At 43.3% G+C, this 15,479-nt stretch overlaps 1 protein-coding gene across 1 annotated transcript in view; it reads left to right on the top strand.

Moving 5' to 3' along the window:
* Window positions 1-15,479, top strand: part of LOC146175270 (uncharacterized) — a 303,458-nt gene that overhangs the window by 259,318 nt on the left and 28,661 nt on the right. The window contains exon 9 of the mRNA XM_084584704.1: window positions 9,993-10,170. Within this exon, the coding sequence (XP_084440830.1) occupies window positions 9,993-10,170 (178 nt within the window). The remainder of the gene's footprint in view (window positions 1-9,992; window positions 10,171-15,479) is intronic.

A 15,479-nucleotide genomic window follows, 5' to 3' on the forward strand; every position in this document is an offset into this window, starting at 1 on the left:
GTTTAGCTTGGAGAGTTGCGCCCTTAAGTTTGCTCTTTAGGCACCACAGCTTACCAAGAGCGGAAGAGAAAATGGCGGATATGTTCGGAGACCAGGTTGGTTTAATATTAAGCGTAACACCAAGATATTTATGCGCCTCTACTTCTGTTAAAATATTGCTGTTAAGTAAATAAGAAAAGGCGCTGTTAGATAGTTTTCTTCCTTGTAACTCGGAACAGGACTGTTTCCTCTGCATTAAGTTGCATTACCTATCGTACACACCACTCATGAATATTTGTAGATTTGTTTGTAAGATTGTATGATCATTAGGCGCTGTGATGTTTTTAAAAACCACACACTCATAGGCGCGAACAATCGGATAGAAACGTCACCATAAATGACATCAGGCAAGTCATTGATGTATACCAGAAACAATGGCGGCCCCAAGGCGCTTCCTTGGGGCACATCCGACAGCATTTTTGATGAACAATTCATAATTTCAACAAACTGTTGCCTCTCTCTAAGATAGGCACAAATGCACTGCAAGATAGAAGACCAACACAATCCAATTTGTCCAATAACTTTCCATGTGGCACTTTATTGAAGGCCTTCGAGAAGGTCAGAAACAGCACATCTAGCTGCCCATTCATATCAAGAATCATATCATTCATATCATGTTTATTTTTTTTTAAGTTCGAGAGCACGACGAAACTGGTAAATGGTAGTAAGGTTTCACGCCTCAAAGCAACTCAGCCTATGAGATACGCAACAATAGTTTATTATGAAGCAACTGCCGCCCTAAATAAATTTCAAGGAATATTAAACTTTGAATGTACAGCACGTCTGTTGAAACTACATATTATTTGTACATTTCAAGGAATATTAAACTTTGAATGTACAGCACGTCTGTTCAAACTACATATTATTTGTACATTTCAAGGAATATTAAACTTTGAATGTACAGCACGTCTGTTCAAACTACATATTATTTGTACATTGTTGCCCTCCGGCATAAAATATACACAGAAATGAACTTCTTACCTTTTGCAAAATGCCCCGCCTGGGTGGCGCAGTGGTTACGGCGCTCGACTACGGTTCCCAAGGACGCGAGATCGAATGCCGGCCTCAGCGGCCGCTTTTCGATGGAGGCAAAAAGCATGGCGCCCGCGTGCTGTGTGATGTCAGTGCACGTTAAGGAACCGCAGGTGGTAGAAATTTCCCGAGTGCACTACGGCGTTCGCTTTCTGAGACGGACGCACTTTGTTTCGCTCCGCAAAAGTTCAATCTGCGAATGCGGTATTTGACTTCTCACCTCCTATCCTGTGTTACCAACGGATACCTGAACCTCGAAACACCACGGGGACACAGGACTTTCGACGGTAGGCCCAATTTTCTGGATTTTATGAGTCTTTAAAACGTTCTGACCGAGGCCTAGCTCGACTCCGAAGCCTCGCTGGGCGCTAGGCGTTACCCGAAGAGGCTGGCCCCAGAGCGTCGCGACCTGAGAAGATCATGATGATGGAAACCGTGGAGGGAAGAGACGGCCAGCGATATTTTGAACGGACAATGGTTCGTCAGAAACGGAAACGTGGCCGTCAACAACGCCCAAGCTGACCACGTTGGAACGCTGAACCCAAGCCCAAGCCCCCTCAAGGGAGGAAGCTGGCCGAAAAATCGATTGAGCGACAGCAGGAGCCCATCGCTAAGAAGATCATCATTCGCCCCAGAGGCCCCAAGGGATGAGGACCTGGCCTGCCTCCCAGAGATCCCAAGAATCCATGGGGCCAACTCAAGTCAGCAGACAACAAGACGGTAAGCTTCGTTAGCAAAACCTCCCAGGCTGAAAATAGAGAGATGGAAAAACTCAGAGGGGAAAACGCAGAACTTAGAGAGATGATCAAACAAATGAGTCGCGAAATTCAGGAAATTTATTCTAAATTCACCGAAAAGCCCACGGCTAAGAGCCCGCCTGCAAATCAATCAAATGAGGTACCAAAAACCACAAATTCAATTACTACTAATTCTACTTCAGAGGAATCAAACTGTATGAACTTGGAATTCACCCGGCCGCCACCCCAGAAGCGTAAAGGGGGAGAGACCGATCCGTTTATAACCCTTAATAGAAAATTTGAACAACGTAATGACAAATTTGATAAGCAACTCGAGAATATTAACACGCTAATCCAGCAACTTCTAGGGGCTCAGGGACAGATGCAAGTGCAGATTCAAAATCTCACTAAACAAATGCAGGAAGCATCACTGGCCTTCTCTGAATCCAATAACAGAATCGCAAAACTAGAAGAAACAATGGGTAACAATCATGGACAAAAGCCATAATCAGAAAGACAACTCCACGATCTGGCAGTGGAACTGCCGAGGGTACCAGAGAAAGCGAGCGCTATTGCAACAATACATAGAACAAACTGCTGACAAACCCATAGCTATCATGATACAGGAGACTGGAAAAAACCCAACCAAATTGTTTGGATATCAAAGCCACAGCAGCGATAGGGGAGAAAAATCAAAAGTCACGACTTTTATCCAGAGAAACATAGCCGTTAGTAATCAAGAGATCACATCTCGGGATATAGAAGCAGTTTTAACCGAAATCATAACTGGAAGAAAAGACCGAAAGAGTATCTTTCTCTTGAACATATATAGCACTCCGAAGCAAAGGAAAGTTAGGTTTCAAGTCCTATTCCGAAAAGCCCTAAAAATCGCAGGAAATAACCCGCTTATCATAGCCGGTGACTTTAATGCAGCCCATCAGGAATGGGGGTACGATAGGCAGGATCCTAAGGGCAGGCAATTATGGGAATACATGCAAACACTAGGACTTACTCTGCACACAGATCCAAATGCACCCACACGCACGGGTAATAGCGTCAGCAGGGACACCACCCCGACCTGACCTTAAGCAAAAATGTAAGTACAGCGGACTGGAAAAACACCGAGCAAAACCTAGGTAGTGACCACTTCATTATTGCACTCACATTAGGAAAAGGAATCAAAATTAGAAAACCCAAACAACCCACAATCACGGAATGGGAAAGATTTAGGCAAATACGACAGACCAAGAGAATTGAGAAAATCGACGATATCGATAAGTGGTCACAAACGCTAAAGAAACACGTGGAGGAAGCAACAGTCACTCTAGAAGACGAAGATGCACCACAGAGTATCGATAGCAAACTCCTAAACATGTGGAACAAGAAACAGGACCTAGAGAAAAGCCTAAAAACACAAAGATGGAACCGTAATATTAGGAGAGCACTAGCTCGACATAATAAAGAGATGGAGACATACGCCCTCAAACTAAATGAACAAAACTGGTGCAGCAGATGTGATGAAATGGAACAAGGCATGAGCCTCTCGAAAACATGGAACATTCTACGACACATTCTCGATCCGGAAAAATCTAAAGCACAAGCCAACGTAAATCAAACTAAAGTTAAGCATGCCTTCGAAGGCTCGGACGAACAATTGATGAGCAAATTAATCGAAATCTACATCGGACAAACGAAAACCGAAGCGTTACCAGCATATGAGGGAAAACCTAACCTAGACTTAGACGCCCCCATCACTAGGGCTGCAGTCCGAGCTGAGATTATTGGATTATAAAGACAAGATCAGCCCCAGGACCTGACGGTATCACGAACACTATTATCAGAAATCTAGACGACGAGTCAATCACAGCCCTGACAGAATACATGAATAAGGTATGGGAGACTGGACAACTACCGCAGGCATGGAAAAATGTCAGTGTAGTCCTCATACCCAAACCGGGGAAGCCGCCAAAACTAGAAAACCTAAGACCCATATCACTGACCTCGTGCGTGGGAAAGCTAATGGAACGCGTTATTCAGACGAGACTTACCAAATACATGGAGCAAGAGAACCTCTGGCCACACGAAATGGTGGGCTTCAGGCCGGGGCTAAGCACACAGGACGTGATGCTCAGACTTATATACAATATCATAACACAGGAATCTTCAGATACAAAGACTATTCTCGGACTTGACCTCACCAAAGCCTTCGACAATGTCAAGCATAAGGCAGTGCTCGAAAGTCTCCAAGAAGTTGGGGTTGGAATCAGAACCTATAACTATATCAAAGATTTTCTCACTAACAGAGAAGTCACCATGAGCTTTCAAAGCGCCAAATCACCCACAATCACCTTGGGTAGCAAGGGAACGCCACAAGGCTCTGTCTTGTCTCCCTTTCTATTTAACATTGCTATGAGGGGGCTACCAGCACAACTAAAGCAAATATCGGACTTAAAATTTAGCATGTACGCAGATGACATAAATATCTGGATAAATAAAGGTAGCGACGCAGAAATAGAGAACAAACTCCAAGCTGCCGCAAATAAGGTGGTCTAGTACGCTGCGGAACGCGGTCTATCCTGCTCGCCGCAAAAGTCAAAACTATTCATCTACAACCCCAAATATAAGAAGAATAAAGCAGACATAAAGATAAATGTTGAAAACTACCCGGTTCCACAAGTAGAAGAAATTAGAATCTTAGGAATGATCCCACCAAGCAAGAGGGCAGAACACAAACACCATCAAAAAATTGGAGAACTACGCAGCCCAAGTTACGGGCATATTCAGAAAAGTAGCGGTTAGAGGACACGGTCTCAATGAACGTAGTCTACTCAAAATGACGCAGGCCTACATCATCAGTCGCATATGTTATGCCACACCTTTTCTCAATCTCAAAAAGACAGAACGTGAAAAAATCGACGTCATAATTCGAAAATGCGTTAAACGCGCACTAGACCGCCCTGTCTCCACATCAACAGAGAAGCTGGAGAAAATGGGGATTCATAATACATGGCAAGAGCTCACTGAAGCTGTCAGAATCTCTCAACTGGAAAGACTAAGTCAGACGGAGACAGGCAGAGCCATCCTAGGCTGGGTCGGACTCCAATCAGACAGAGGCCCACAGACGAAAACATCTATCCCGCCCGACATAAGGGAACACATACTGGTACCACCTTTACCTCGAAACATGCACCCAGACTACAACAAAGAACGCAGAGAACACAGCCTAAGCCATCGCAAAAAGAATGAAACGCAGTCGATGAAGTTGCTTATGCGGACGCATCATGCGGACGACACGGAGCGGCTGTCTCGGCAGTAGTAAATGGAGAAGGTGCACCTAAAATTGCGGCTTCAACACGCACCCGTGACATTAGTACAGCTGAAGAGGTCGCAATAGCGCTCGCATGCACTGGTACACAGGCCAAAACTATAATCAGCGACAGCAAAACGGCTGTCCGGAATTTTGCAAAAGGACGGATCTCAGAGGAGGCCAAAAAGATTCTTCTCACAAATCCCATTACTAGAACCATATCCATCATATGGATACCAGCACACGAGTCTGTCCCTGGCAACGAAGCTGCGCACCTGCTGGCCTGAGATCTCTACCACCGGGCAGCGGTAGAACAGCCCGAATGCAAGGGAATTAAAGATTGCGCTATCACATACAATAAGATCACAGAATCTTACAAATTAAATCGAAAAATATACCCTCCGCCAGATCGGTCTCTCACTAACAATGAAGCACGCATCTGGAGGCGATTACAAGCCGATAACTACATCTGCCCTGTCTGGGCTTTCTTAACACAGACCGGGGAGTAAGAAGATTCTAAATGTAAAAATTGCGGACAAAAAGGTACGCTAGATCATATAATATGGCAATGCGCCGATTCCCCAGGCGCCGGCATTAACGTTGATAGTAGAGAAGCCTGGGAGGTTTGGCTGCGGAGCGGAGATCCCACCGTTCAGCGGCACGCGACCCGCCTGGCGGCTGAGGCCGTCAAGAGTGCTTGTAACCTCACCTGACCTCAGCCTGCGGAGCCCTCCTGACCCGCTCCCCGGCCTGCGTGCCGGGGGCGGGAGATGAGGGGCTCCTTTTCGGTGGAAATAAAGTTTTCATTCATTCATTCCGAGTCAACTACGGTGTCTCTCATAGCATGAGTCGCTTTGGGACTTCAAACCATATAGCCCAACCCAAACCTTTTGTAAAATAATCCTAGTGTAACACAGAACGCTTACTATGCATCTTGTTTTGTGTTCATTTATATATAATAATGATAGGAATAATAAAATCAAGTTCATTTTCGCCACTTGGTACAAATGAGCGAAGAAAGGTGGCTGGAGTAAAAGCTGCTTTCTCTGCAGCTTGAGGACGCTGCAGCCACCTTTACATCAGCAGCAGTGACAAGGCGAAAACTACATGCGTGAAAATGCTTTTCCTTTTCAACAGGCCCTTTCTAACCATGAGGCGAACAAAAAAGATTGCATCGAAGTGGACATAACGAGCACTAAAGACAATATATTCTTACACGAAGAGATTGCTAATGTGACATTGCAAGAACATCTAGGCACTGGAAATCAATGTCGTTCAGGAGGGATGGTAGTGAGTACTTTATTCTTTAAACCCCAAATCCAGTACGTTAAAAAGGAACATACCATGATGATTTGTACCTAAAAGCGTATGTTTTTGTCACTGTTTTAAGGTTTGCTTCTTTGCACTTCTTCCTTCCACTATTTTTTTATAGGCAAACAGAAGTTTATATATGTCAGTATATTCTGCCGATACGATCCTGTGTTTTCGGAAACATGGTAGTGCATGTTCAAACCGAGTCGTATTCTCTATAGCGCGGAGGACTTTCTTTTGTAGTAGTACAAGCTTCTGAATATTTGTTATCCAGGTATTCGCCCAAAATTAAGAGCAGTAGTGAATTTGAGAATTAAAAAGCGCGTTGTAAATAAGTTTCTTGATATTAACAGGAAGTATTCGGCGACTTCGGTTCAAGATACCTACAACCATGTTTTTGTAAACATTATAATATCAAATGTGACACTGCATGATTCAAGCAGAAAAAGTATGTCATTGCGCTTTGAGGTCTAGCGTTAAGTTGAAAAAGCTTAATCGATTTATTCGCGTTGTTCGCTGCCACTATGTCAGCTAAATGTTCTCGAAGGACCAGGTCCGTGGCCATTGTCACCAAATGCGGTGGTCAGTGCCTAGGCATGCATAGGCGATCAGGTTTTAACCTTCAGAACATCGCTTTTAGTATCTGTAACACGGTCGACGTTTCAGTCCGGCGTGCAAGAACTTTGCTGTGTTTCGTCCACACAAACTTCCAGTTGTGTTAGTGCTTTCGAGCAGTAGCCAGCCCTAGGGCAGAGGTGTTCATCTATACAGGTCGGCAGCTCTTTGGATGACCCCAACCTAGGAATCGGTGAACAGTCCAATGTCTTTGTTCGTGATTATTTTTCTGTGAGCTTTCACAAGAAACTTGTCGCGTTTCTCACGCTTCTGGAATTGTACAAATATGTTCTTCTGGTTTTTGTCTTTGTTGGCGACTCAATGATAGACATCTATGTCGTTGGTTGCTATCGGTTCACCGACGGCTTTGCCAATCCTATCAAGGATGTCAGGGAGCTTTTCATTCTGCTCTTCAATAACGGCTTAATTTTCCACGTTCCACTTTCTTGTGTACTGGTCTGATTGAACTAAATTAGATTGACATGCCTCAAGCTCCTTTTCAAGTGAACGTACTAGCAGCCTTTTCCTTCTTTAGCGACTTATTTTCACTTGTGGTGGTTCAAGTCGCTGGTTCGCCTCATCCAAGCTAAGTCTAATGAAGTTCACACTTTTTTCCATTTCCTCTAAGTCGGTACGAACAACTCTGTCATCAGTACAATAGTTTCGTTCCATTGACTCTTTGAAAGCTTTTAGTTCGGCCTTGATGTCATCGCATAAATCTTGAAAAAGCTTTGCTATGTCTTTGCTAGAAAAATAAAACTCCCAAGACTAAGCCTTCAATATATAGGTTATATAGGTTACGCGTTAATGTTTCACAATCTAAAAATGCAATGCGTCTTAGTTTCTGCCATTACACAACAGTTCATCATCAGCCTGACTATACACACTGCAGGGCGAAGGCCTTTCCCATATTTCACCACTTAACCCGGTTCTGTGCTAGCTGCATCCACTTAACCCCTGCGAAGTTTTTAATCTCATCCGCCCACCTAACTTTCTGCCGCCCCCTGCTACGCTTTCCTTCCCTTGGATTCCAGTTTGTTACCCTAAGCGACCATCGGTTATCCCCTCTTCGCACTACATGTCCTGCCCATTTTCCTTTCTTCTTAATTTCCACTAGAATGTCGGTAACTTGAGTTATTTCTCTGACCCACTCTGCACGTTTCCTATCTCTTAATGTTACCCCCACCATGTTTCGTTCCATAGCCCTCTGGGTTGTCCTAAACTTAAGTAGAACTCTCTTGGTTAGCCTCCACGTTTCAGCCCCATAGGTGAGTACAGGCAATATGCAACTGTTGTATACTTTCCTCTTGAGGGATACCGGTAAGCTGCTAGTCATAATCTGCGAGTGCTTTCCAAATGCGCTCCATCCCAATCTTATTCTTCTTGTTATTTCTTTTTCATGGTCCGGATCTGCGGTTACCACCTCTCCTAAGTAGACATATTCGCCTACTACTTCCAGTACTTCGCTACCTAATGTAAACTGCTGTTCCTTCCCGAGGCTGTTGAACATAACCTTAGTATTCTGCATATTTATTTTCAAGCCTACCTTTCTACTTTTCCTGTCTAGGTCATCAATCATTATTCGCAGTTCATCCCCCGAGTTGCTTTGCAAGGCAATGTCATCAGCAAATCGCAGATTACTGAGGTATTCTCCATCTACCCTTATCCCTAACTGCTCCCATTCTAAGTCTCTGAATACTTCCTCTAAGCAAGCTGTGAATAGTACTGGGGAGATTGTGTCTCCTTGCCTAACACCTTTCTTTATGGGAATTTTGCTACTTTATTTATGCAGAACTATGGTTGCTGTGCAGCCACTATATATATCTTCCAGCACTTTCACGTACGGCTCGTCTACCCCCTGATTTCAGAATGCCTGCATGACCACCCAGGTTTCAACTGAGTCAAATCCTTTTTCGTAATCAATGAATGCTATGTATAAGGGCTGGTTATATTTCGAGCATTTTTCTATCACCTTATTGATGGTATGGATATGATCGATAGTAGAGTACCGTTTCCGAAACCCTGCTTGATCCCATGCTTGATTGAAGTCTAAGGTTGTCGTGATTCTATTAGCGATTACCTTAGTAAATACCTTATACACAACAGTTACATTTGCCATATGTTGATCGAAATTATTCTAATATCATGTAATGTGTGGCGTGTTGTGTTCTGCTATGTACGCGCGAAAAGTTTTTGTAGTTTTAGAACAGCGTTGCTTTATATACCTGGTCTTCTTAAGGAAAATATTGTTTATGATTATATTGTCCTAACTGCATAGGGACAAAGACCTCGGCAGGCACCAATTGCCTTTAGCTTTTGTTCCTGCATCAGGCATTATTGTCTTCTGTTAAAAAGTGAAATAAATATATAAATGAATATTATGTACATATTTACATTGTATCGATATGTCTACATTTATTATTTATTAAGCAATAGTTTATTACATAATATTTATTGGGGTCATGTCAATCAATTCACTGGAATTTGCCACGTTTTCCGCGTGTCATGTTACTAGCAGTAAATGTATGTATTTGCATTATTGTTGTTATTCTTGTTTTCATATTTACATTCTTATTTTTTGTTAGTCTTGTTCTAATATTGAAGGAGAGGAGTCTTTTTAGAACCTGCGCCGCAAGTAGTAGTAGTATAAAGCATTTATTTCGGTTAAATGGGTTAGGGGTTAAGATTTGGTCGGGTGCTCAGTCGGGTTGCTGATGCCGCTGCCCGAGCTTCCAAAGCAAAAGGTAAAAGACTTGCGCAAAAAGTTGATGAAGAAAGAGACGTGACAACAAGACAGAGGTTCTTTGTGCCGCAAGGGCAGTTTCCCTGAAAGCACATTCTCTTGTTTAATGGTTCCTCTTCCTGGATATGCGCTGCTTCGTCTAACATGTGCCGCATTTCAGCTCGGTCTCCTCTCAGGCAGCAGTGTCCTCGCTTTGCTCTTTTGACAGGCATACGACAAGTACTACCGGCCCAAGCGTGGCCAGCACGGCTTCCAGTTGGCGCCCATCCTAAACCGGCTCAAATCCAAGGGGTGCATCCGCCTGCGCAGCAGTGACCCCGATGACCCGCCCATCATTGACCCGCGTTACTTCACCCATCCGGAGGACATCAAGGTGGCCGCACAAGGTACGCTGGCCAATGTGCTCTGTCCCACTGCCCGCGTGTTTTTATTGCCCAACTGGCATCGCGTAAACACCAGTGCGGCTCCCAAGCAGCGAAAACCGTGCGAAAAGTGTTGTTCGAATTGACGAGCTACGTGGTTCCGCATGGTGACGCAACAACACAAGACAAAAAAAATTGGGACAAAAGAGGGCACACATTCATATAGGTCTCTGTTCCGAAACTTCTGTCGCATACCTTACAATGTTCCATCAGCACCATTATTGGTACTCTTTGGCAATGCCCGGAACTACTATTGCATTGTCCCCATACTCCAATGCTGGTTTCATGGTTCATGCTGCCACAGAAACTGTGGTCACTGAATGTAACGCTAGAAATTTCTGTATCTTACCTCGGCTTCAAGAATTCTGATGATACGAGAGAAGGAAAGATGTTGAGGCTGACCAAAAATATTTGTATGCTTCCGAAGAGTATGGAGAGGGGAATTGGAGACATGGTAAAAAAAAGGGGAGTAGGCAAGTTAACAGTGAAAGGCATTCATCTAACAAGGATCTTTGATTAACACTTCTTTTTCGGCGAGTTGGTTCATTTCGACTCTAGGAAAATTTTGAAACAGCGCTAACACACACAACCACAAAAGATAGACTACCGACAATTGGGCACAAGCGCTGATTGTCAACTGATCTTTATTGAAGAGACGCACCAGCTTATACACGGGAGTTGGCTGAGGCAGGAAAGGAACTAGCTGTCGATATTGAAGATAACCAGATACATATAACGCTCGCGTGAGCAAGCGACGTTAGAAAGATGCAAAAAACAAAAACAGGACATTCCAAGGGAGAAAAACCTACGCCGGGTTTAAAAAGCACTTTTCAGCATTGAAGAGCGATAGAGAAGGCCATATTTCTTGATATGAAAAGCCTCCAGGTTGAGATGTCTTATCAGCGCTCTTGCCGAAAATCTTTGACCACGCAACCATTGCAATTACTAATGTGCGCAGCCAAATTTGCGTACTTGTCTTCAAAATTTTTAACCTTTCTTGAATGGGCCCCAAATCGCTTATTGATGCTTCGGCCTGTTTGGCCGACATACATCTTTTCGCACGTCAAGGGAATAGCGTAGACCACTCCTGTGGAACGTTTCACAAGCCGCAGTTTATGTCTTGCAAAGCACTCACGCTTTTTTGAGCCACAGATGCGGAGTTATAAGAAAGTTATAAGTAAGGAGTTATAAGAAGCGCTCGTGTGTGTTTCCTTCCCTTTTTTGTCCTTGTCTTCTTTCACTACGTTTCCTAAAATGAAAAATGCGGAGTTATAACCCTCCCAGCTTATTGGATGCCGAAACAACAACCAACACGTCATTCCTGTTGGTCACTTTTTTTTAGGTTGCGCGTAGTCTTGTGTAAGTATGGCACAACCAAATGCTTTTCGGCATTTTGACGATTACCGTCGGTCTTGCCTGTTCCATGCTCAGCTTCTGAAGGAGGGTCTAACGAACAGCAGTCAAGATCGAATAAGGTAACCCCGCTGCTAAAAGTCGGCTTATGTGATTGTGAAAGGAATTTGCATTTGATGCGGGCACGATGTTTGAGAGCTAATTGCATGGATAGAAATACAACCCCTCCCTTCACAGTTCTGGAATGCGCCGAGTCATACGGCAGCATATCCTTATTCGCTCGACGGTTGTAACCCCCAAAACATGTCTTTCACAAAAGTTAGTTGAAGGTCTAAGAACTGTAAAATAGATAACTCACGTCGTTCATGCGTAAAATTGAGCCCCAATCCATGGTTTTTAAAAGCTACTAAGACTTCACCTACTGTAGAGGGGTAGGGGAAGAAGGTCTGCTTTTCAAAAGCACTAAAATGTTTTCAACACACCTAAAGATCTTTAAAATCAGCCCCCCCCCCCCATAAAAAAAATTATCTAAAACTTTATCAACCTTTGCTAAAAAAAATCACAAAGGATAGGGGCCACGTACAACCCAGTGCAAATAACTTTGCGCTACAAATAAGGCAGGTTGTCAAAAACAATGAAAACTGAGCTCAGGTGAAAGTAAAATAGATAAATAAAATTTTTTACAGCCAAACCTTTTCTGTCTCGTCGGTCGTCTATATTCTGTGGTTGTGTGTGTTAGCGCTGTTTGAAATTTGTTCCTTTAGAGAGGGATTTTTGAGGATGTAATAATTGATTATCCAAACATTATTACAAGTTGATGTCTCATTTCATCCAAACCTTTCTTCCTGAATCGGTAATGGCAGAACGCGTATAGGGAAATATGTGCTTTGGGAATCATAGGATGCGAGTTGGAAGGAGAAGTGTGGCATGCGTATATTGTGGAAATTTACACATGAGCAAACGACGTCGTGACAACAGGTGGCCTTCAGAGTCATCGCCCACCTCGAACTTTGAACGTGTTTGCTTAAACATTAGTTGACTCTATTTGCGATCATGATCTAGGCCTGTTTAAAGCTACACCTGAAAAAGTACCTGCTACTGATCTTCCATCAGTAGCAGTGATCTTCCATTCATTGTAATTAAAGTATCCCAGCTTCGTATTTCCCAAAATATACCCGAGAAATACATGTTTTTCTCGAGTTGTACGTTTCGTTCTCTCGTCCCTGTTCTTTTGCGCTGTTTTAGAATGTATACATACTAATTCGCCCAGGCTTCTATTTTGGCAGATTTCTTAAAGCCGTTATTAGAAAATACCTGTTTCTACGTCCTAACAGCAGTCCACTAGGGCGCCAAGGAAAAATACAAATAACACGCTATCAATTAAAATAGTGAAATTTACTGTTTTCCAGAAAATGTTTTGCTGCTACAAAAAACACTGTCTCCATACCCATTTAAGACGTGCATGTGTAGCACGAAAATTAAGCGCGCGCAGACGATGCGCAAAAAGATATCAGTGAATAATTGGCCAACCGTGGGATGCATTTCAATGTTGCTTGATAGCGTGGCCCTCTAAAACAGGCGCACAAGAACGTCGGCGTTTGTCGGACTAAAAAAGAGCTCACGCAATAAGAATGACGCAATAATGTGATGAAATCTGTTTTTGAAGACTGTTTAATTCAAGAAAAAAAGCGTAAATATGCCGATTAATTTCATAGCCTGATTTTTAAGCGCCTGACACATTTAGCCGTGACTCCACCATTGCTAATAACTCTTAGAGTAAAATCAGGCTCGTTGCGTTCCTCGTTCAAGGTCGATTTGGTGGGCGACGTGTAGTAACACCGAGAGTCGACGACCTTGCAGCAAGAAGCTTTACGTAACAAAAGCATGTAACAAGTATTTACAAATTAGGCGACAATTCTGAAAAGAGACTGGCCGCAGCTCCACGAACTGGCACGCTAACTGAACCACACAGCTCACATATATATTACGCTCAGCCGAGGCATACTTCCGCATCTTCGTCGCGTCGGTGATTGCTCAAGTAACCACCGCCAAACGTTCGAGACACGGAGAAGAAGCGCTGCCAAGGCTATGCTCCTCCGGCCTCGGATGGATGGATGGAATATAGGAGCGTCCCCTTTAAAACGGGGTGGTAGCAGTAGTTATCATGCTCATTTTTCTCCCTATATCTGAATTATTGATTTATAATGCTTAACTAAACCATCCTATTCCATTTATTAAATTTTTGTTCCTACATTACTAACATTATGTCACTTCTCTGCTTTTAAGCCACCAATCTTCTAGTCGTTTTTTGCTACTTTCCACCGCCGGTTTATTCACCCCGCCACTGTTATCTCTAAACCCCAGAGCTTCAGGAGCAGTGATTGCGCCTGCATCAACTTCCGGATGGATACCATTACATTCGAGTATAATATGGTCAATTGTTTCACTGGGGTTACCACATACAGCACATGCGTCATCTCCATTGTTAAATTTCTTTTTGTAGCTGCATGTTCTAAGGCAGCCTGATCTAGCTTCAAAAAGTTGGGCACTGCCTCTTGAGTTATCAAAGATATCTTCCTTCCTGATCTGCATTTTCCAATTTCGGTATAATTCCACACTCTGTTTCTTTTCCATCAACTTTATCCAATTTTTACCTTCTGTGTTTTTCGCCTGTTGCTTAATGCTCTTTATTTCTCCGTCCTTGTGACTAGTATACTTACTAGTTAGTTTCCTAGTTCTTTTCCTCCATTGTGAGTCAACGCTGTTTAAGTACAGGTATTTAAATACTTTAGCTGCCCATCTGTTACTGTCCAATTTCCTCAGGCGTTCCTCATATAATATTTTACTCTGAGCTTCCCGTACTTCGAAAGATGTCCAGCCCATATCTCCCTGTACCGCCTCATTTGTAGTTTTGCCGTGGGCACTTAGTGCTAATCGTCCAAGGGATCTCTAATTTATTTCTAATGTCCACTGTACCTCTGAGTTTAGGCACAAAACCACATTTCCGAAAGTAAGTCCGGACACCATAATTCCTTTCCAAATACCCCTCAAAACCTCATACCTATTGTATCCCCACAATGCCTTATGCTTCATTATACCGGCATTCCTTCGCCCTTTGGCATTAAGTGATTGCTCATGCTTTCCAATGTATGTCAATCCTTCGTTTACCCATACCACCAGATATTTATATTCTGCTACTCTAGGTATTTATGGCCTTGTATTTTAAGATCCTGATCAGTTGAGCCATTGAAAATCACCAGACCCGACTTAACTGCGCTGAAACTGAAGCCTAGAGCGTCCGCTTCGTCTCCGCAATACTTAACTAGAGTTCTTCCAGACTCTCAGCTAGCAGCACAATATCGTCTGCATACATCAAATCGGGGAGGCGCTGCTCTACCGCCTTTCCACCTAATCTATATGACTGGTTAAAACCTAGGTTACTGTCTTGTATCCTCCGTTCCAGGTTTATCATATAAAGCATGAACAGCACCGGTGATAGAGGACAGCCTTGTCTTAATCCTTTGCATACTTTGACATCCTCCGTACTTCTTATCCCTTCCCACGTGATTTCTACTTTGTTATCCCGGTATATTTCCTTTAGGAACTCTATTATCTCATAACCGATATCTTCTTCTTTTAATATGTTCCACACGAGTTCCCTGTTTACGTTGTCGTACACCCCGTTTATGTCCAGGAAGGCCAAATACAAAGGTTTATTTTCCACTCTAGATATTTCGATGCATTGGGTAAGCACGAACAGGCTATCATCTAAGCGCCTACCATTTCTAAAGCCGTTCTGAAGTTCTCCGAGTATCTTGTTATTTTCTACCCATGCTTGCACCTTTAATTTCCCCGGCTGCATGGCCAACCTGTACATATCAGATGTTATGGTAATCGGCCTGTAGGATTTTATGTGCATC

Source organism: Amblyomma maculatum, chromosome 11, assembly GCF_055883805.1.
Source record: "Amblyomma maculatum isolate TAMU_Amacu chromosome 11, ASM5588380v1, whole genome shotgun sequence".
Taxonomy (NCBI): domain Eukaryota; kingdom Metazoa; phylum Arthropoda; class Arachnida; order Ixodida; family Ixodidae; genus Amblyomma; species Amblyomma maculatum.